This window comes from Sander lucioperca, chromosome 16 (genome assembly GCF_008315115.2).
Source record: "Sander lucioperca isolate FBNREF2018 chromosome 16, SLUC_FBN_1.2, whole genome shotgun sequence".
NCBI lineage: Eukaryota > Metazoa > Chordata > Actinopteri > Perciformes > Percidae > Sander > Sander lucioperca.
In genome coordinates, this window is record NC_050188.1 from 1,616,560 (window position 1) to 1,639,270 (window position 22,711).

Consider the following 22,711-nt stretch of genomic DNA (forward strand, 5'->3'; position numbering starts at 1 on the left):
TCAGTTTATTTTCAAACTTAAAAGTAACATGAGTGCATTGGACCATGAGCTCTGTATTGTCAATTGAACCAAATCAAGAGTTGAATGTATAGTTACGTTCTGAGTAGGGCTGCACAATTAAACGCAATTATATCGAAATCACAATATGGACTAGTGCAATATCCAAATCGCAGGGGGGCACAATATTTGTCAAAGGCAACATATGTGTCAAACCATTCTAAATGAAGTACTGTGGTGCTGCAGACACATCCCCGCCTACAAATCCTATCCTTCAGACTAAAGAAAAAAATATTTTGGTACAGATCCTCACAGAAATCACACTATAAATCATATATATATATATATATATATATTTTTCATTTTAATAATTTTCATTATAAATGAGAACAATGATACCCAAATGATCATTCCCTCCAATATCGTGAATCATAGCAGTCAAAATAACCGCAATAGATATTTTTCTTATAGCAGCCCTAATTCTAAGCATCTACAGATTTGGGGGAGAAACCAAAAAAAGAGCCATCGGATGGATGCCATACCACGTTCTTGTAGGCGACAGAGAGCAGGTTGCGCTCTTCGTTGCTGAGCTCCAGGCCCTGCTCCGTCACGGCCTTCATGGCAGCCGCCATGTCGTCGTAGCGCTCGGCCTGCTCGGCCAGCTTGGCTTTCTGCACCAGGTCGTTCTTATCCATTTTGAGGCTGCGGTGAGAAGAACAGGAGTCAGTCAAGACACTTTTTAAGTGTTTGGACTTACGGATCGAGGCTCTCCATTTACCAACTGGAACATGCAAAAAAAAAAAAAAGAAAAAAAAAAGGAAGACAGAATATGGGTGTGCAAAATCTGAGGGACCATGATATCATGTAGATGGCGAAGAAGGGGAAAGAATTAAGAGAAAAGAAAAACCACTAGCGTGGAACAGCCAGAGTATTGGGCTAGAAGCTGAAACGTATAAAAGATGCTTAATCATTTTAAAACACATCACCGGTTAGGCCAAGGCTAATTACTCAACTGTCACTGATTGGATCCAAATATCTAGAGCTGGACTCAAATATTCGCTGGTTAGGTAGGTATTCGATTTAATGCTAGGATAAGAATATTCGTTTTTTGTTCTCTTCAATACCATAATATCCAAATACTCAAAAAATTAAATAAAATAAACCCTGAAAAAAAAAATTGACACCCAGGATAAAATTCACTATGGTGACATTTCTCCGAAAACGTAGCGGCTGGGCGATATGGAGAAAATCAAATCTCACGATATTTATTTATACCTCGATATCGATACCGCAACGATATTGTAGTGTTGACTATTGGTGCTTTCATAAAATATTCACACAATGAGATTTTTGATAAATAATCATCAGTAATGTGGATATAATGACTAAGTGGGTAAAGGAAAATAATGGACCAGCTAGAACAGTCTGGTAAGTTCAGAAAATGACATCACTTTACTGTAATGCAGCCTTTAAACCCAGGAAAAGACAACACTTATGCCATATTACGATATCCAAAATCTAAGACGATATCTTGTCTCATATCACGACATCGATGTAATATCAATATATTGCCCAGGCCTACGTGTAGAGATCTGGGTGGTTATACTGCAGCAGCCTGGTATGGTTCAGGCCTTTTAATGAAGGCAGAAATACTGGTCCTGATCAGAAGCGAAATCGATCGAATATTCGGTACTGATTAGTACCAAAGCTTCAAAAGCACAAAAAAATAAAATGGTATTCGGGACAACCCTACTAATACCACATACAAAAAATGTAACAAATACCAGCAAAGCGCTAACAGGACTTTAGAAAATGTCACAGGAGGCCTTTTGAATTCCAGCTCCCTTCATCCCAGAGGGCTTTCTGCTCACCAAATGAATGTGTAGGTCTAAGTAGGCCACAGCCTCGCCTCCATCTCCTTCACATCTACACAGTCCCACCATAAACTCTCCACTATGGGCTTTCACCAGCTTTAAGCGTCTACATTTGCATGTCTCATTTATTTCATTCACTTATAAACCCCTTTAGTTCTACAATTAAAACTGCTTTTCCCTCACATCTGCATACCAACAAGTTTGGTAACTTCCCGGGTTTGGGACAATTAGGCTTACCTGATGCCCTGTGGAAGCAGGAGGTTGAGGGTGGGGTTTCCCTACGGAGGTATAGGCTCTGATAAATACAACGATAAAGTATCATTTATTGTAGTTCTATCCCCCCGTATCAACTACATTTCAGTTTTCACCTAAAGCTGGGTTCTTTTTTTTTCCTAGAAGGTTTTAGTTGCAGGTATTATATTAAATTTGAATTATTTCATTGAACCTCGTCTCCAGTCTGATTCGTTCTGATCCAACATAATAAGCATCACTGTGATTCAGTAAATCCCAAACTAAACCATAAAAAAAAAAAAAAAAAAAAAAGGAATGGAATACATGAAGTAAACAAAGAATAACACAGCCTGTGGTCTGGCTTTCTTTCGTTGTTCAAATGTTTTGGCAATGGCTGAGAACTTGGTGAAGAACCGGGGGTAACATTTCAACATACTATTGATGAATCACCAACTCCAAAAAGGAGGTGGCCTAATAGAAACCATTTACCCTCCTGGACCTTTACAACAATTAATGATAAATGTAATTTGGCTTTGTTGACACCAAATACAAATTTATGAAAAAAAAAAAATATATATATATATTCCCCTTCAACTCAACGTGTAGTAAAAGCAGTGTTGGGGAGTAACGGAATACATGTACCGGCGTTATGTATTCAGAATACAAATTAGGAGTAACTGTATTCAGTTACAGTGACAATTTAAATAGTTGGTATTTAGAATACAGTTACATTGTTGAAATCACTGGATTACATGACGATACTTCTGTGTCACAAGTTTATTCACTCTCTAAATAAATTAAGGCAGCTCCATGCATTTCCCAGAAGCCCCAATATGAAAACAAAAAATTATCTATTTGCGTGATCAGTCACAATGGAGGCGGAACCGGCACAACAGAGCCAGGGCAGGAATGCGTTTCTATCTTGGAAATTCAAACAGCATTTCACATTAAAGAAAGAGAAGGGAGAACGAAATATAACTGTGCAGTGCAACCTCTGCTTGCCAGCAACCAACCTCCTTTCAGCGTCCAAATGACTCCACCTCCAACCTGAAGAAGCATCTTAAAGTAAGTTGTTTTATTGCGATTCTAGAAGTATTGCGATTCAACAGTATTGAGTATTGCGATTTCTTTTCCTTCTTTAACAAATACAAAATGTTGAAAAATACACTTCTAGAGACACAAAAAAAAAAAAAAAAAAATCACGATACATACAATTCTTGTCCCACCCCTAGCAGTTACAGTATCTGGGGACATCTATACTATACAAATCAGAACACTGCTTTTCCCCCCCCCCCCCCCACTTATTGTTCTTTGCAAAAGTACTCGAGCTCGAGTCCTGCCACTAATTCTTGATTGGACCGAGGTGTAATGTAACCACTCCCAGGACATTATTTGTTTAAAGCCATTCCTTTGTGGATTTGTGCTGGAAAATAAATATCCTAAGTCACAGCTCTCTACAAAGACTGCAGCAACCTTTACTCTTGGAGAGGTGTTTTATTGCATTCATGTCTCTGCCTTCACAAGCACGACACGCTAACATGCGGGCGGTTTCGGTGTTGCCGTGCTTTTAGCTGAGCTGGACCAGGGAATATTTGGTTAAAAACAGATCGGTAATGCCATTTTGCCCTCGTTGTTCTCTGTGAATTTAGCTGGAAGTGATGCAACGTAGCGTTTTATGTGGAGTGAGCAATGTGCCAGACTCGGTTTAAAAAAAATAGCTTTTTAAAATGCTACATTGCTTGTAAGGATATAACCGGAGTAACAGGGGAACCAAATTTAAAAGCGACATATTTTTTTCTTTTAAAATAAGTGATTAATGCCAATGTGAAGAACGGTTCGTGTGGATTTCCTACCTAGTCAACCTAGGAGAAAGCCCTGAGTAGCGTTCTCTTCTTTAAGCCACTACGCTGTTAAGGTAAGTTGCAACTGGTAAAGCACCCGTCCAGTACACAGTGTCTTCTATCTCAGCAATGGAAACCTGCAGAGCTGCTACAGCACTCTTGGTGGTTTCCCTCAATAGTGCTCGTCCCACATGAAAAGTGAGTTTGTCTTTTTTTATTTATTTTTTTTTTTAGGAGAAGTCCTTTTTTGGGCAGATTTACAGCAGTGCCATATTGTCCCACTTCGATCTTACTGCACTCCAAAGCAAATTTGGGGCAAAAATCGAATTGATCAATAGGATATTTTTCTGTTTTGGAAAACAGCGGTTATACTATGCGTATCAAATGCACACGATAAAGTTTACCTCAACGCCACCACATGGCACAAAGGCATTCATGGCGACGATTACAACCAAGCCACGTGTGTATGTAGCGTTTGCCATTTTTACATTAAAAAAGGTGTTTATGCAAAACACACAATGCAAAATGACAGTGGTGGGATGTTTAGTAGAGGTGTGAATCTTCACTGATCTCCCGATTCGATTACGAATCAACCAAATTATTGTTCAATTGTTTAAAAGAATTGCATTAAAAAATATCTGAAAATATATATTAGCATGAATCCAACATACATTATGTAAAGATGAATCTTTTTTTAAATTTACACAACTTGATGATGATGATGATGGGCTTACTGGCGCATCAATGGCACAGTATGAATCGTAACATCAATCATCTGCTGACATTGAGTGCAGTTCTATTCGTTCACCGAAAAACCACATGGTGAGACCATAATTTAATGGGATCATTATAAATTCAGATACCCATTTCCTCCATTATCCGGGAACTGGTTGGGAAGAAAGCTGAGATCGTTTGCCAACTTTCCATGACATGAACTGAGAGTATACTAAATATGTGGATAATTGGCCTGGACTATATCAACTTGGATTCTGGGAAATTGTCGTTGGCATTTATCACCATTTTCTGACATTTTATTGCAGCCCTACCACCATGACAGTGTTGTCACCCGTCTACCTGGGAGAGATGAAGGGTTTTATCTGTCAGCAGCGCCTTTCAATTTCAATTACACATTTTAGGAAATGGTAAGGTATTTGTGAAAGACGGTTTACTTGCTGTTGCCAAAATCCACCTAACATGTTAAGTTTGACTCCAAAACTGTTACTATATGCTACAAACTTAACAATATAGGTTTTTTTTTTGTATGGCAACACCATGCTCATCAAAAAGCCGTTAAGCCTTTTTGGGCACCACCTAAACCAAATGAATGTAACTAATAACTTTTCTCAGATCTAATGATTGTAGGTGGTCCGCAGTGGACTTCTTTTGTCTATAAGCTTTTTGAGTTATTCATTATATGCTCTAGTTTTTTTGCTAGTAGTTTTTTCTAGGGGTGCATGATATATCGACTCAATATCGTTGCACAGTATTATATTGAAAGTGTCGCCATAAGTATGCAATATTTTTTATATTTACTTTTATTGTTTCTAATATGTCCTGTTCTGTAGACATGCTCTTTATTTATTTTATACTGTACAACCAGTAAAACATGTCCTGTTCTGTAGACATGGTCCTTATTTATTCATATTGGACCAGTCCAATATGACAGTTGAAATAAACCTTGTGTTGCATTTGTTATGAATCTATTTTGATGTGCTTTCCCATAACTTTTGCAATTTTATTTTTTTATGTTTAAAAAAATATCGAAATTAATATCGATATCGCAATATTCATAATCAATATTGCAATATCACATTTTGTCAATATCGCGCAACCCTATTTTTCTTCTTAAGGGAGGACCCGGAAACCTCCCGCCAAAATGCGTGCACCCAAGTCTTTTACAAACCAAGGGAAAACACTGAAAGTGTGGCTATAATTTTTATACATTTCACTACTGACAAACATTTATAATTAACTGGGCTATGCCTTTTTGTCAGACCTCTGTTTTCTCTGTCTTCTCTCTTTTATCCGTTGGTTGGTCTCAGGTTGAAATGTTGATAAGCACAGACAGGAAAATATGCTCTGTGTAAATAACAGGGAAATATTGAGGCTTTTTAACCAAGTCGACTAGTAAGTGAATCGTCAGACGGCATGTGGCACTCACACTGTGCTGTCATTCCGGCAGCCGTGCTATGCCTTCGAAGCTAATCCGTTTCATTTTAGCCTCCTCAAGTTAGCATTTAGCCTTGGGTAAAAATGAGCTTATTGCAGTTTAAAGTGATTTAGCGCTGCAGCGAGCCGCACATCTGCTAGAATTGATCCTGATTGGTTTCTTCGGCAAGCTACAATTGTCTGGCACATCACCAATATACTCAACATTAGCAATGCTGTTATCCGACCACCTAGCTAGCGTGCATCTCTGTTTCCATGCCCGGGCCCCTTCGCCGTTGTTGAGCATATCCGGTCTGACGCAGTTTCCGCTCTATTTGCTGCGTTTTTCCTGGGCGATCAAAGTACAAATAGAATTAATTTACACACATTTACGAATTTACGTGTACATTTTCATGTATGTACATATTACTATACAAAATTGACTTCTATGAGAGAAAACAGTTAAGAACTTTACTTTTTAAGTGGAAATTAAGGAGCTTTTACTGCATAATTTGGAATTGTTGAAGCATGCCATTTCATTGTGATGGACGGAAGTACGGTCCCGGATGTGTTGACAGCATTGATGTTAATTTGGATAACTTGTTAATACCCCCGAAAACCAGCAGCGCCCAGTGAGTTTTTACATCGGAGATATAGCATGGGAGATGAGTGTCCGAGTTGGGCTTTTCCCCGACTCTTGTAAAGACAAAGCTAAAGTAAATGGTTAAAATGATATTCGGTTAGAAAGGTAAGAAGTTAGCCTTTAGTTTAACACCATTAAATTAACTGAAAACATTACACAATCATTTCTATTTGTGGTGAAAAGGACATTTTGACACACTGTTGGCCACAAACTGTCCTAATCACTACAGCTAACACTAAGGTTAACAGGCTTATGCGCACCGAGAAAATGGAGAAACACCATCTTCAACAGCAGACCGAGATACACTGAACAGCTGAAAAATCATTGCCTCAGGAAACGTTTTGACAAAACGCTTAAAACAGTTCCCCAGTCCAGTTCCCAGTATCGGGGTTGTAGCGTGTGTTCGGCCTGCTAACAACTACGCCCTCCTTGTCGCATTCCCCTGCGGAATTTTAAGATGGAGAGATAGATTACCGCTACGGCCGTAAGTTAGCTTAGCTAGCTAGCTGTTAACGGGACATGACCCAGTTCAATGTGTTCCGACACCGAGCTATTAGCTGAAACAGTAAGATGATTAAATACGGCTTCTGTTCCGTTTTCACCGTTATCTTATGTCGGTTAAATGATATGTAAAGAAAACGTTATTGAAATTGAGGTCGCATTTGATGGGAAACTCCCGGGAAATAGGGAGGGTGTGTTAGCTTCTATAGCGTTTCACTACGCCATAACGGAGCGGAGCTAGAGACATCGTCAATTACGCTGTTATGCGAATAATGAGGCCAAATATGTCGGTTGTCCGGGTATAGTTAGCAGCTCAGTGCTAGTCGTACGTTATCCACCGTGCCATGTACTGGCTGTACTTTAGCATTAGCTACTAAAATGCTGCTTTCTCGACGGCTGCTAAGCTGTCAAAATGGCCAGACTTGGGTGCTGCTTCTCCCTCCCAACACGGCACCCGCGCACCACGCATGGCATCGACCGGAGTCTGGGCCTTCAAAATCCACGATCTATAGCACATTGCACAGCACAAATAGCAAGGGCAACCTCATGCCAGGTGTTTTTGTGGGCCATTTCTCGCTATTTGGCCACAAGTCTCGGCCTAAATCCTCGCACCCAGCCCCAAACCACAATAGGCACCTTCCGCCGCAAAGGCAAGGAAAGGGGCCACCGCTGGGGCTGCTGTGCCCCCCCGAAAGAGTGTCCTTACCCTGTATACAAGACAATAATCGAGTGATATGCAGGTGAACTCACATTTAGAGCGTACTAGAAATCCCGATTTTATTCTCTGAACGATGGGAGTTAATCAAGCCGTCCTCCGCTCGCTGCTCAGGGTATTCAGGGCAGTACCACTTCCGCCTGCTCTGACACTTCCGCTTCCTCTAAACCCCACCCCTCCCCCCGCCAGTATCCATGGCGACCGCGCCAGGGGGTTTCCTGAGCATCTTGCAAGGGGCTTTGACGTCAGAAAGACCATGGCAACCGCTACAGGATGACGTGCGCCGGTCTCCGTGGCAACTGTCTCCATGTCGTATTTGAATTCACCATCGTGTTAGCTGACACAGCTTTGTGTGGGTTACACAGATTTAAATTTTTTTTTTTTTTAATGTATTATAGCAAGCCGGTCGTTTTCTCCCACCACACCACCTACACACACACACTACTGCAAATCCTGAAACACACAGTCCATCAGCAATCATTCATTTATCTTTTCAACAGCTAACATTAGAAGGCGCCTTCTTAATAATAATACATTGAATTTCTTTGCTCTGATTAATTTGTGAAGGTTACAAGCTTAATTTATTTGTTATTTGGTTGCACAATTACATGTAAGTTGTAGCATGTTCATGACACACATAGACCATGTTCAAATATTAAAATTATAATAATTATAATTAGCCTCAATGTAGCTATCATATAGGCTACATATAGGCACATACAAGACGAAAGCTTTGTCGGAAATCTCTCTCGTTCACTCATTGGCTGTTATATGATTACAGTGATCTGCACGGTCATGGAAAACCTGGAATTTCAAAATCTGATTTTCCAAGCCTGAACAAGTCATTGTAGTAGTAGCTAAAATTCAGTATTAGTAAAATTCTCGAAATTTTGGAAAAGTCATGGCATTTTGTTTTGTTGTCTAAATTGATTGTTAAAGTAGCATCATCTTCCGTAGGCCTATCCTTTATGCACTGCATTAAGAATACACTAAAAGTACAATCGGCTCCGTTTCCCCTCATGCTTGAAAGCCAGTGCCAGACTGATATAAGTGCTTGTAAAACTTTATTATTATATTATTATTATTTTTAAATAAAGACAATGTATTGACAGTTCCTGTAGTTTGAAGTATTTGAAGTAAATATGACCATAGAGACATTTAAAAAAACCTGTTAATTTGGAGTAAAGTATGTTTGTGTTATATGTTGCAAATGGTCATGGACATTTTATTATGGGTCCTGGAAAAGTCATGTTAAAGTTTTAAAATGTTGTCCATGGAAAATGTGTGGGAACCCTGTAATACCTAAATACTTTAAAGCTAATTGACAATTAATAAATTACACTGTAGCAGGGGCCCTAAAGTACTGGGACGTGTATCCACCCAGTAAGAAAATAATCTAATGGCTTAAAGCACTTTTAAGCATGTTCTATCTGGCCCATACATATTTCTTAATCATAATATTAAACATTTAATTATTTGGCAAGGTTGCAAAATAAGCAACTTGTCAACATGAACACTTTAGCTGTTTTATTTTTAATTTATTTAGTTCATTTATTTTGACAGTCCCTCCAGGGCCCGTTACTTCCTGGCCAGTGACCCCCATGTTATTACAGTTTGAGACCCTTTCTCCAGTGAGCGGTGAATTGTGAGATGCCAAACAGTTGTGAATCATCAACATCTTGCATCATCACTGACAACTACAGCGTCACATAACTGTCATTTTTGTATGTATGTATATAATGCATTGTGGTAGCCTGACGTCGTCATACTCAGATTCTAGTCAGATTATGAGTCTGATACTGCTCCAGTGGGCTGTGATTATGGGGCGTGTTTCAACCAAACCAGGAAAGAAAATGCCTCTGCACTCAATTGGATAGACCTACAACCAATCAGAGCAACAGAGTATGTGACGTCCCGTAGGAGTGACGGCAAAAACATCTTTCCGATCGACAAATGCCTTGATCCCGGTTCTCTGTTCCTCTTTTAAAATGAATGCGCTGTCGATATCTTCTATAACAGACGCTATGGCGGAATCTACACATCTCAATTCTCCAGCGGCAGCCACCTTTATTGTAAACAAATTCAACCCAAGCGCTCTTTGGTGACGTGGTTAATTACGTTACTGTTGATCATCTGTCCATCATCGTATAAAGCCCGCCCTGACAATTTGATTGGTCCAAACAGCTCTGGTTCGAGCATTGTTGCTCCACAACGGATCAAGTCCAGACCGAATTTCCCGACCTCAAATGTTGTGGGCGGGGCTAAGTTCGGCTGGCATCCAGGCTAGCATTGTGAAGTGTGTTTTTAAAAAGTAGTGCACATTAATGTAAATGGACTGTATATAGCGCTTTCTAGTCTCAATGACTATACTCAAAGCACTTTTACATAGCACAGACACACACTCATTCATCCACTGGTCGACCATGCCTCAAAAACTCCCTTTTCCATTCCACTGATGACATATTTCAGGGCACTATTTAGTAAACTATATATGTAGTGAGGCATTTCACTTTGAGCTCAAATTGTCCACCTGCTGCCGCTGCCAGATGTAAAGTCAGGATGTGTTATCTGGAAACCATCAATTTCTGCACCAAATTCTGTACCAATCCACTACAAAGATGGTTAAGGTGGCTAAAAAGATGTTTGGATATCACGTGCCTGAAATAGAGTTACTTTAAAAAAACAAACAAATCAAATAAGAAAGATTCGATGATAATAAATAACAATAATAATCAAAGAGGTTAAGCAGAAGGAGAGAATTAGAACGCTTCTGACATGATTTAATGTCAATTCTTTTCAGGCAAGACACACTTTATGCAAATGAGAATGTAAAAAATAAAGGATTGATGCAAATTGGAATATAAACTGAAGCAGCGGCTAATCTGCGAGCGTTTGTGATTTGGCTGAGGACTTTTTGTTCTGCAGTGAAACTAATCTTTTGAATGGTTTTGCTTCGTTTTGTAAAAAGTAGTGCGCACAGAGGACATAGACACTATCTTCTGAAGTTGAGTTCATTCTAAATCAGTATTTAGGAGTAACACAAGACCAGAAAACTAGTTAATCAGCTAGCGAGCAAGCAAACAGGAAATATCTAATCAGTCACCAATCAATAAATCAAATCAGCCAGTGATGTCAGAAGTCCAGGTGACCTGCCTCTTGCCCAGTGCATGCTGGGACAGTCTTCTGCCTCCCATGCACCTGTGCATCATGAAGAAAAAGTACAAATGGTAGTCGGAGAATGACAAAAAAAATAACTAAGAAAAATGAAACAGGTACAAATAACTATGTGAGAAGTGACATGTCTAATACTTTTTAATATTTATATTTATATAAGTAAGTCAGGAGAACTGCTGCTTCTCTGTGCTGTACCTCAGCGTGGCAGCCACTAGATGGAAGCAAAGGCTGCTGGGAGTTCTAACATGACTCAGCCCTGCTGTCTGTGCTGCACTATTACAGTCAATTAGTCACTCATTTTAAATAATAGAATCTATCTTTTGAAAAATGTTGTTAAACCTATATTCTATATTATTCAGAGTTATATTATTTTGCAATTGTCTTTCAGATCTAGAGTAGAATATAGACTAGTGCTTATGCTAAATTCGACTAATTTTATGAATTTCGATTTCCCTGCGAAGGAAACATTAAAGAAAAAGAAAAGAAGAGGAGAAAAAGATTACGTTACGAGAAAACATTATGCAAATGTCTGGAAGAAAAAATTGAAAAACACTATTTTGACATTTAAACTTTTTTTAGATTCTTTTTGGGGCATTTTAGGCCTTTATTTCTATAGGACAGCTTAGACATGAAAGGGGAGAGAGAGGGGGAATGACATGCAGCAAAGGGCCACAGGTCAGAGTCGAACCTGTAGCTGCTGCGTCGAGGAGTAAACCTCTGTATATGGGCGCCCGCCCTACCAGGTGAGCTAACCAGGCGCTCAGACATTTAAACTTTAAAAAACATGAATCATACTCTTCTTCTCAAATTTGACCTGTTTTCAGAAGGTTGCTATGCCAGAAATGTGGGTTTCTTTCAGCCAAATTGTCAATAACGTGGATAGTTCAATACAACGCTCTTCACAAGTAAAATAAATGATCAGGTCACTACTTTCATTGAATTTGGGTGTTTTGTTCAATATAATAGCATTTGAAGAAAAATTGATAAAAGAACGTTAAAAACTCACAAAAAAATCAGAAAAAGCGCGGAAAAAAACAAATGTCACGAAAAGTGACAAAAACGTAAAAATAAAAAAGCGAAATTCTGACCCAGAAAAACAGAAGGTTGCATGGTCGACGGGAAGACAACACAAGGGTTAATGTACAGCACCTTTCAACACAGGGTTACAATGTGTTTTGCATGGGTAAATCAAGATTTTGACATTTCAAAACGACAAATGTATTACAAAGACTCTAAAGTAATTTGGCATTTTGAGTAGAGTGCTTTGATTGATACATAATTCTGTATTTTAAGTTTTTATTACACTTTACTTGACCATATATCATGCACAGTTATACTGTCTGGGCCACCACTTGTCCCACCTACAGTACCTATAAACATGATTCTGAAAATCCAAAAGAAATTTGTGAGAATGATTAGTTTCGCTAAAATATGTGATTCATCTGCTCCTCTCTTCAGAAGACACACACTTTGAGCCATTTTGAATGGGAACAGATATCAGACCTGTGTGTCTATGTATAAATACAGTATGTACACCTGATCCAATACTTATATTATAATAAAAAATGTTCATGCTGTCCACAGAGATTCACTCACAATACAAAACACTCTGAGGACATTCATCTCCCATTTTGTCAGACGTCCCTTAACCAATACAATTGAAATACAGAGGAGCATCTTTCTGGAACAATCTACCGGCATCACTACAATCAACATCTACATTATCATCATTCAATTTTTTTTTAAAAGGTCACTAATCAACAATGACTTTTAAGATCTTATTGTAGCCTAAGCCATCGCATTTTGTACACTAACACCCCATTTTATTGTTCTTTTTTCTAATTGTGTAACTAGTGTTACTTGTATGGGCGGAATCTTAAAAGCCTTTTCTCGGCTTCTAACCTCCCCTGCACGGTGTTCTACCTGGTATCAAGCCTTATTGTTTAATAATGTGTGAATATACTAAACTAATAAACTAAGCTAATGAGATGAGTAAACTCAGGCAGCTAAAAGTGCAACAAAATGACATATAATATAAAGAGATTACATAAGTAAGATGAACAAATAAGTCAAGAATAGGGCATAACTGTCACCAGAAAATTTGACATATATTTTTTATATACCCTGTATGCTTTGATCCTCAATTTAGGGAAAATAAAAACGTCACCAAGGAAACCATAAATAGGAGAAAAAAGTAGCTATTGCTATTATTCTGCATGTTTTTTTTTTTTTACGATATATTCTATTATTTTTGGCTGTACTGAATTATCTTACATCTGCTGCATCAACTGTGATCTTGATCCCGTCATATCTGTATAGAACTTCATGGGATGATAGTTAAGGGATCAGTTTTTTTGCACGTATGCTGTTTTTTTCACAAGATGACTGTTTATTCAGAAGACATTCGGGAAAAAAAGCCTTTAGATTCTCCCTTTTGTCAAACAACCTGCAGATGATAAACACGTTGTGGTTGTCATTTCTCAGACAGCTTAACCAGTTTGCTCTGATCTAGAAGTGTATTAAATTTAGATTATCGTCATCCTGCCCAGGAAGCGTTTAATTTGAAGATGTTCTACATCCATTATAGAAAGGTTGGTCTGACTGAAATGTATTACTCAATACTATATTTTCTTGGATAAGTGGATGGATAAATGGATAAGGAAAAGCCTTTTAAATGGCAAGTTCAGTTTCAGAGCCCTTCCAGATGGTTTTCTCCACAAGACTAAAGTTATTAGTCGACGTGAACTGAGTTACTGCTGGAGTACGTCCAGTCTCAAATACCACTTGAGCATTAAAATCTGAAATGTATTACTCAATACTATATTTTCTTCCTATCATTAGGTTTCAGAATTACTCATAACTTCAACAAAGAGCGTCATTTCCATCTCAACTTTTGGGGAGACTTGTACTAGGGACTGTTCTAGCCAGTAGTCTTCAACAATAAGAGAGGTTTGTTTTGTAATCTTTTTTAATTTCAATATCCGGTATATTTTCTGTCTTGTAAAGGGAATCTCTGGACTCGTGTATTGTCACGTCGTAATCATTTCCTATTGGCCGCCAGGCTGAGGTGGGAGTGGCTTACCTGCGTCAGGGAGCTTACCTAAGTAAAAAGTGAAGCAGAATAAGAGGGACACAGACTGACTGACTGGGAGACTAGAGTCAGTGAGACGAGAATGTGTTTCTGATTTGTTGTGACGCGTCCCCATCAAGTTATGTTAAAGGTGCAGAAGACTTATAAAACTAACTTTCTGTCATATTTGCTGAAACTGACCCTGTGTTCGAGTAGAACTACATGAAGTAGGTCATTTTTTTAAAGATTATTTGTTAGGCTTTTCCGCCTTTATTTTGACAGGACAGCTAGGTGAGAAAGGGTAGAGAGAGAGGGGGAAGACATGCAGGAAATAGTCACAGGGCGGATTCAAACCCTGGACCCCTGCGTCTAGGCATAAGCCTCTCAGTATATGTATGCCTGCTCTACCCACTGATCCAACCCGGCCACGATGAAGCAGGTAATCTAAAAAGAAAATCCGGCTCCTCTGTAGTGCGATTTGCAAAAATCCACCGCGCCCTGTTCAGATGCACCAATCAGGGTAGAGCTGAAGATCTTTGTTTTAATTTCTATCATTTTACACAGGCTCGGGCTTGCGCTCCAGTTTGCGCGGTAAATGAGCGGTCAGGTGATGCGTTTCGATTAGCGTGTAAATGGATGCTGAAACGGAGGCTGGCCTCTGGAGGACTTATTTTATTTCTTTGTTCCAACTTCCAAGTGGCCTATAGCCTACGTTAGTCATGAATAAATGATGTTAAAAAATGTATAAATGACTCATTCTTGACGAAAGACAAAAGAGCTGTGTGCGTGCGGCGCAGTCTCTTTTTTTTCTTTTCCGCCTAGTGGTGCGTGTGCCCACTCGCGGTGTGAAGTGCGTGTCCGCGCTATTCTCCGACATGCCCTCTAATCACTGCTGATAGACGGCCTTTTGTACAGTCGGGCTGTAAACGGGTTCGGGCTTTTAAAAAGCTGTCAATCAAAATGTACTTGTCGGGCTCGGGCCAAATTCTGTCGGGCTCTGTCCTTTTTGGGCCTAATTTTTAAGGCCTGATTACAGCTTTAAATCAGGGCTGGGGTGGGTGGTGTGTCAATCACTGCTCATGCACACACATGCATTCTCCCTTGTGGGGGGAGGGGCTTAGGAGACCGTTTTGGGCTTTAGCGGAAAGGGGGGAGGGACTGAGAAGTTGTCGATGTCGATGCTAAGTCCTGGATCTTCACAGTCCTATCTACAGCACCTTTAATGTTTTGTCCGCGTCTTGAATGTCTACAAATGAACTATCAACTTAGTGTCCAGGCTGATGGACACCGCACCGAGGACTGGGCTCGTCCGAAATGGCACCGACTACGACAAAGTCAGGCCTCACACCCTTACCTTCAGTAAGATAGCTCAAGCCCCCCTTGAGCAGAAATGGATAAGGAAAAGCCTTTTAAATGGCAAGTTCAGTTTCAGAGCCCTTCCAGATGGTTTTCTCCACAAGACTAAAGTTATTAGTCGACGTGAACTGAGTTACTGCTGGAGTACGTCCAGTCTCAAATACCACTTGAGCATTAAAATCTTGAAGACTATCCTTTTTAAAGTACATTTAGAACAGATTCATTCTAAACATCTTAATTAATTTGTGATTAATCGCAAGTTAAATGAGGACAATCATACGATTGATCGTGGTTAAATATTTTCATGGGTTGACAGCCCTAATATATATATATATATATATATATAAATATATAGACTGTTTAGTTGTTTAGTTATGTTTTCTAAGTATTCACACCGTTTTTGTTGTATAATTATTTGTACGCCTTTATGGACACAAATGGTCATCGATGGATGTCCCTGCTCACGTAATTACTAAAATTCCTTAAATATTTATATTTATAGAAGTGACTTTTGTTCGTTTGAATTTTAGAATTTGAGAAAAACAATCGATTCACTTATAAGTCACGATTTGTATCTTCTAGGATTTAATCCTAAAATAAAGCTCTGAGGTCAGTGGTTGATCACAATGCATTTGTACTGTACATAGCACATGACATATGATCTTTTTGAGGTCTACTCTGTCCAGCTGCAGGCTGCATGCTGCCTCTGGATTGGTCGACATCCAGCCGAGAGACGGAGCGATCTGCCTCGCCTTAATGCAAGAGTCCAGTCTCTGGAGTCTTCAATCAATCTGAAGGACTTTCAATCGATATGTTATGAAGTCCTATAACTCAGGTCTTGCTGCCCGGCTCCAAGCAGAAGAAAGATTTAATGAAAATCAATGAAGTCACAGTTTACCAACACAGCCATATCGTCCGAAGGTGACAGCTTTGGAAAAAAAACAGGAACCAGAGCAAGAGGGACAGGTGGAAAGATACAGGCAGAGGAAGGCAGCTGCGACCACGTATATTGCATCCACACGTTCATGCATTCACACACACACACACACACACACACACACACACACACACACACACACACACACACACACACAACCTCCGAAACACTCAACCTCCATGCCTAATTTCAGCCTTCTGGGGCAAAAAGTGTGACCGCCAAAAATTGGGGAATTGTTTGTGGACCGACCGACAGGCCAACCAACTGACCAACACAATGGGTTCGTATGATATCGTACGAAAATACATGCACACGGATTCGTGTGATATCCTAGGATCGCCGGCCAGTCACGTGACGCCGGCTACAGAGCTCCGTGAGCTGTCAGTCGTATCAGCGGCCGTTGCTACTTGAGTTTAGCCGACAAAAGGTTACTGGGAGCCGGCTACAGGGCACTGTGAGATGACGGTCCTTTCAGGGGCCGTGGCAGTTGAGTTCAGCCAACGATAAGTGAGCGACATGCGGCGTTGACAGTTAAGTTTAGGCGCCAAAACGACTAGTTAAGATTAGAAAAAAAGATCGTGGTTTGGAACTTCCCTCCCCGGGTTAAAAGTCCTGTGTTTAGGCGCCTGGTTAGCTCACCTGGAAGAGCGCGCACCCATGTGCAGAGGCTCAGTCTTTGACGCAGCGGCCGGGGGTTCGGTTCCAATCTGCGGCCCTTTGCTGCATGTCATTCCCTCTCTCGCCCCTTTAATGTCTAAGCTGTCCTATCAAATAAAGGCCTACAAATGGCACAAAAAATAAATAAATAAATAAAATTAAAAAAAGCCTTGCGTTTTATGACCCACCAGTCAACCCCGACCTCCTCCCTACGCGGTGTATAAGAGAACACTCTTATACAGCAGCAGTCAATGTGGTGCATACAGGAATAAATACGTGGAATACATACAGTAAGAACCACAGTGCTTTACTTTTCGTAGCTTTAGCTTTGTACGAATGGTTCATGAGAACAGCCTGAACTGATGGAACAAGCTATAGAGCTGCTGTTTGCAGCTAATAAAAGAGATAAAACAGGAAGAAATTAAGACAACAAGCAAAACTGCTATTCATCAATTCAACCTTTGTTCATATAGAGTGGAAATGCAATACAAAAACAAACAAATATAACCAATATGACATACAAATGTTGCACAAAAGTAACATTAAAGCATACAAACATGGTTAAAAGATAGTCCAACATGTAACTTCCTCTAAAACCCAAATGTTTGTGTGGAATTAAAACAAATGAGGTCCAGCGTGTTCGCTTTAGGTGTGTTGGGAGGCATATTTTTAACAGAGTTTTTGATTCCTCTCCTAAGGCCATCACCTGTCAGAGAGAATAACAGGAAGATCAACAGCAGTGGCAAAAACACTGGAAGAAATTTCAGTAAAGACACATCAGAAAACAGAGAGACGGGAATGCAGACAGACCAAAGACTGACACTGATGAAAGTGTGCATGCACTGTGGTTGGTATGGATCGAGATGTTGAAACAGCGGTTTTGCCTCTGTGCGGCATTTGTAGACATGCGGATGAGCATTTAGGGAAATATGTTAGTTAATGGTCCCTGTCTCTGTGCTGCAGATTTAATCTCAATCGCATGTTGGGAGAGGTTCAATTCCTCAGACTGTTCTTTTGTCTGCATCATCAGTGACTCTGATACACAGACAGAGAGAGAGAGAGAGAGAGAGAGAGAGAGAGAGAGATAATAGGCATGTGTTTCTCCATTGGAGTGTGTGTTCTACAGATTTTGTGCACGTGCGTGTTTAATAGAAAGATAAGCTGTCTCCTCATTCAAGGTCTCTCAAGGTTTGTGTTTAACACTAGACCACACTAGGGCAGGGGTCGTCAATGTTTTTAAGCCAAGGACCCCTTAACTGAGAGAGAGACGGATATACATATTGTATAAAATTAAGTTGCATATTAAACTGGGCCTATAAAAAAGTGTAGGGCGGCCAAGAGCCTTTATACATACATTTTTAAGTGCATAGAATTATAAGCTATTAAAATATTTGTTGGCATGACTTTATATATCATGTTTTAATGTTAAAAATACATGTGGCACAGTGAATCCTTAGGATTAACTGTATCTGTGCATGGCTACCTTAGTGACTACCATATCTATAGGCCAGTAAGCCTATCATCAATGTGTCGTTTTTTTCACAAAGAGGCGGATTTATATTTGCTTATGTTAAGACATTTACATTTTTTAAAACAATTGAACAATTTGGTGGCACCCCCCTGCAGTAACTCTGAAGACCCCCTAGGGACCCCGGACCCCCTGTTGAAGATCTCTGTACTAGGGCGTTAACCAATAGTGTAGTTTAGTAGTCATCAACTATTTCCCAAAAATTGTTGGATATTGGCAGGATATATGCAATCTTGCCAATAAACATGAATGTCCACAGATTTCATGAAGTTTATGAATGTAATTTGTTGATTGAAAAACATCAATAGTGTTCTGACACGCAGTGGAACGAGCTGTCACGAGGACACATTTTCCTCAGATGGCATAAGTGTAAACTAGAAAATAGGCTATAAACAGTGCAAACTGAAATTCCAAAACATAGCCCACAGGTTCAAAAAAAACTTTTTCTTCCACCAGCCAAATGACAAGTGAATGTTCAAATTTTACCAGCCACTAAATAGACTACCATTGCTTTTTTGGCTGGTGAGTGAAGCAGATCTACCAGCCAATTGCATATTTTACCAGCATTTGGCTGGTGGATGGTGCTAATTTGGAACCCTACTCACCAGAATAAAACGCCATAATGAAAGTGCAAAAATAGAAAATACCCAATATCTGTGTGTTCCTGATAAACTGACAGTTACTCTCTGTCGCTACAGTCCTAACTTTTTATCCTCATTTTTCACTCCAGGTTAGCATTAGCCTGACACTCCAGACCCACATCAAGTTGTTGGGTCTGGGAACTCACCATTGGCAGGGCTCAATCCGAGGGGCGGGGTAAATGGTTGTTTTTCAAATTCTCTCTGCACGCAATAGGATAGCGCTACAACCAACCAGAGCAACGAAGAAGGTAGCTGAGCTAGTCGATAGATTAAACTTTTGCCGTATGCGGTCGGCAAAACTCCCAACACGTCTTCCTTTTTTAAGAATGACTTCAGTGCCGTTCTTTGTTCTTTTCTCAAAGAAAAGCTTAACTCCAAATCTTCCAGAGTCGCGGCCAAAGCCGAGTCGAAAGACCGCTGTTAGCCAGCAGCAGCAGCTATCTTCTTTGTTTTCAAATAGCAGGGAATTCACGCGGAACCGTTGAAACTCTGCCGTCCTTATGTTAAACCCGCCCACCAACTCTATACACGATGTGATTGGCCTGACTAGAGTTTGGTTTTTCCAGCTCGCAAGCCAAAGGAGAGTTTCTAGACGACCCTGGCTGCAAATTACAGCTGCCGCTAGGGTGCGTCTAGATTTCTAGGCTAGGTTAGCATAGGAGTCCGGTTGCAGTTAGCACAATGTCTCTTTGTGTCGTTCCATTCTGCTCCATCATATCCGCTGCTTTATCGCCATGCAATGCAGTGTCTTAAGTCACACAAAACAACTATGACTTGTTAAAACCACAGATGAACGAATAATTTGACAATAATGCGGCGCATCGATTAATAGTTTTGATGGTCGAATATTCGAATGGTCAACTTTTCTGTGAAACCGAAACCCCTAGACCAGTGGTTCTCAACCTTTTCGAGTCGCGACCCCCAGAATAATGAGGTTCGTGTTCGCGAACCCCCCCACCCCCCTCGACAACAAGAGAGCTGCAAACCGGTGCAAACAGCTAATTCTACACATCTCACCCTGCTGATTTCGGATGCTTTTTGTAAATGCTCTGGGGTCTCATTTATAAACGTGGCGTACGCACAAAACGGGGCTGAACATGTGCGTACGCCACTTCCCACGCAAAAGTTGTGATTTATAAAAAACTAACTTGACGGGAGAATGTGCGGTCCTCCACGCAAACTCTGACCCATGTGTACGCACATTTTGGAGACAAAACGCAGATGGTGAGGTGGTGAACTAATGTCAGACTGCAGAAAGTAAATGGGAATAACGATTACTCATAAGATTAAATCCAGCAGTGTTATTTGCGCTTGTACTGAGTGATAATTGTTCCATAAACACCTCCAACTCAAATCTTAAATAAAAATTAGTTTTATCGGCGCCGTCTCGCCGTCACATTGTCCGCTAAAGAGTGCAGGAGGAGGGGATGGCCCGACTGCATGGAATACAGGATAGCATCAAATACCCTAGTATTAGATAACGGCAGAACACAGTGTAAATAACTAAATATCTGTCTTTAATACTGTGCGTATATCATCAAATGTCAAAGTCTGAAAATACAGCCATTAAGCTCTCGTGCAATCGTTACACTTAATGTCCTCGTTATCAGTCCTAACTTTAATACTGTTTGTGACAAAACCTGCATGAAGAAAAGTGAGTTTGCCTATTAGACTTTCTTTCATCTTCAAATTGTATATTACCACTAGTTGATGCTGTGCTGGCAATGTGTTAACAATCACAAATTGTTGTAAACATATAAATACTGCGGTGAACCCATGCGTAATGCTGCATGATGGCACTGCTGGCCCTGCAGGAGGACTCCGCTAATGGAAGAATCAGAAGAAAAAGAGACTTCAGGGACCATGACAATGACTGGCTAATATGCCGATTTAGATTCCCTAAAGCTGAGCTCTTGGATCAATGTAGTGAATTGGGTCCAGTAGAGAGGGCAATGTGCCGAAACCGTGCCATCCCCGTCCAAATAGGCTACAGGTCCTTGCCACTCTGGGGGAAACCGGCTGTTTCCAGAGGGAAATGTCAGACAGCTAAGTGTTTTTTTTAATAAATATTATATATAATCTTCAACTTTATCACTAAGGCTTGTTTGGATGTAATATATAGTTCTGTTAAAAGTTATTATATACGTCTGGTATATCAAAGCTGTCCCCGAGTGCCGTAATGCCTGCCGATTTGGATTATTATTATTATTATTACTTGTATTATTAATACATGTAGTTATAGATCAGGTTTCCCTACACTGTGCAAGAACAGGCCGAAATTATAATTCAATTTGCAGCAACTCCTGAACGTCTGAGAAGTTTTTTGATTCGGTGTAACAACTGCCAGTGTCATTCATATACTGATCAGCATTCATGAGGTGCTTTGCATTGAGTATTTATGGTTAAAAGTAGGCGTGTACAGGGCGGGATAAGAGGCTGATCCACGTACGCACACTTGTAGGTAATCTCTGATTTATAAAGGGAACATTGCTTACAGATGTGCGTACACACGGTTTTATAAATCTGACCTTTTTTTGGCGTACGCCATTTTGGGCTTTTGGCCATACGTACACTTATAGTAAGGATCCTACGCACAGTTTTATAAATGAGTCCCCAGATTAATACATACCATAAATAATGTTTTGCTTTAATGGTTAATTAGTTTTAGCTTCTAGCACCCAGCCTTGTCCAAGTGCCCCAGGCGCTGTGGATTTTTGATGCGTTTGTGACTTTTTCTCTTGCCCTGACCTGCCTTCAGATCAGCTGGTGGAGCATCTCCTCACAGCAGAGACCAATCAGTATTTCTTATTGGCCGGGAGGATGACAAACTGAAAACTAATGGACACCAGCAGTGTGTCTCTATGGGGCAACGGCTGTGCTAACACCTTCATTCATCACAGAGCTTCAACATAGAGAAAACATTATGTATAAATCACTCATCACCTTCTCACCTTTTGAAACACATATGTCTTTTCTATGTGCATGTACAGGTACATTGTTACCTCTGTGTGATACCACATTTAGATTTGGTTCTGTACATGGGCGGAGCCAGACATTGTAAATATTCAGGGCTCAGCTCAAACCTAGAGGCATGCTCTATTTATGGCAGCTATGTGCACTATTTTTCAAACCATTTGATTAAAAAATGCCTTAAAATCTCTACATCATTTGGGAAAAACATGATAGTTGCCAAGGAAAAAAGTCATCCTGTAGAGCCGTCATCCTGTTTTGTATTTAACAAACACATGTTGATGATTTTCATTCCTGCCACCTAAAAAGTGGCAAACATTGTCTGATGTTAGTATTTTTAAGTTACATAACATAGCTAGGGTAGGAATGTGACGTGAAAAGCATTAATAATCTTGAATTTTCAGTAGAGTTCACAGAATGAATGGCGA

General features: G+C 40.1%; 1 protein-coding gene across 1 annotated transcript in view; it reads right to left on the reverse strand.

Annotated features, from left to right (window-relative positions):
• The window catches only part of ywhaba (tyrosine 3-monooxygenase/tryptophan 5-monooxygenase activation protein, beta polypeptide a), a 28,999-nt gene extending 20,836 nt beyond the window's left edge, over positions 1 to 8,163 (reverse strand). Inside the window, exons 1-2 of the mRNA XM_031296752.2 lie at positions 7,986 to 8,163; positions 540 to 699 (exon numbers count right to left, since the gene is read on the reverse strand). Of these exons, the coding sequence (XP_031152612.1) occupies positions 540 to 692 (153 nt within the window). The 5' untranslated portion in view covers positions 693 to 699; positions 7,986 to 8,163. The remainder of the gene's footprint in view (positions 1 to 539; positions 700 to 7,985) is intronic.
• Between the last annotated feature and the right edge of the window lie 14,548 nt (positions 8,164 to 22,711).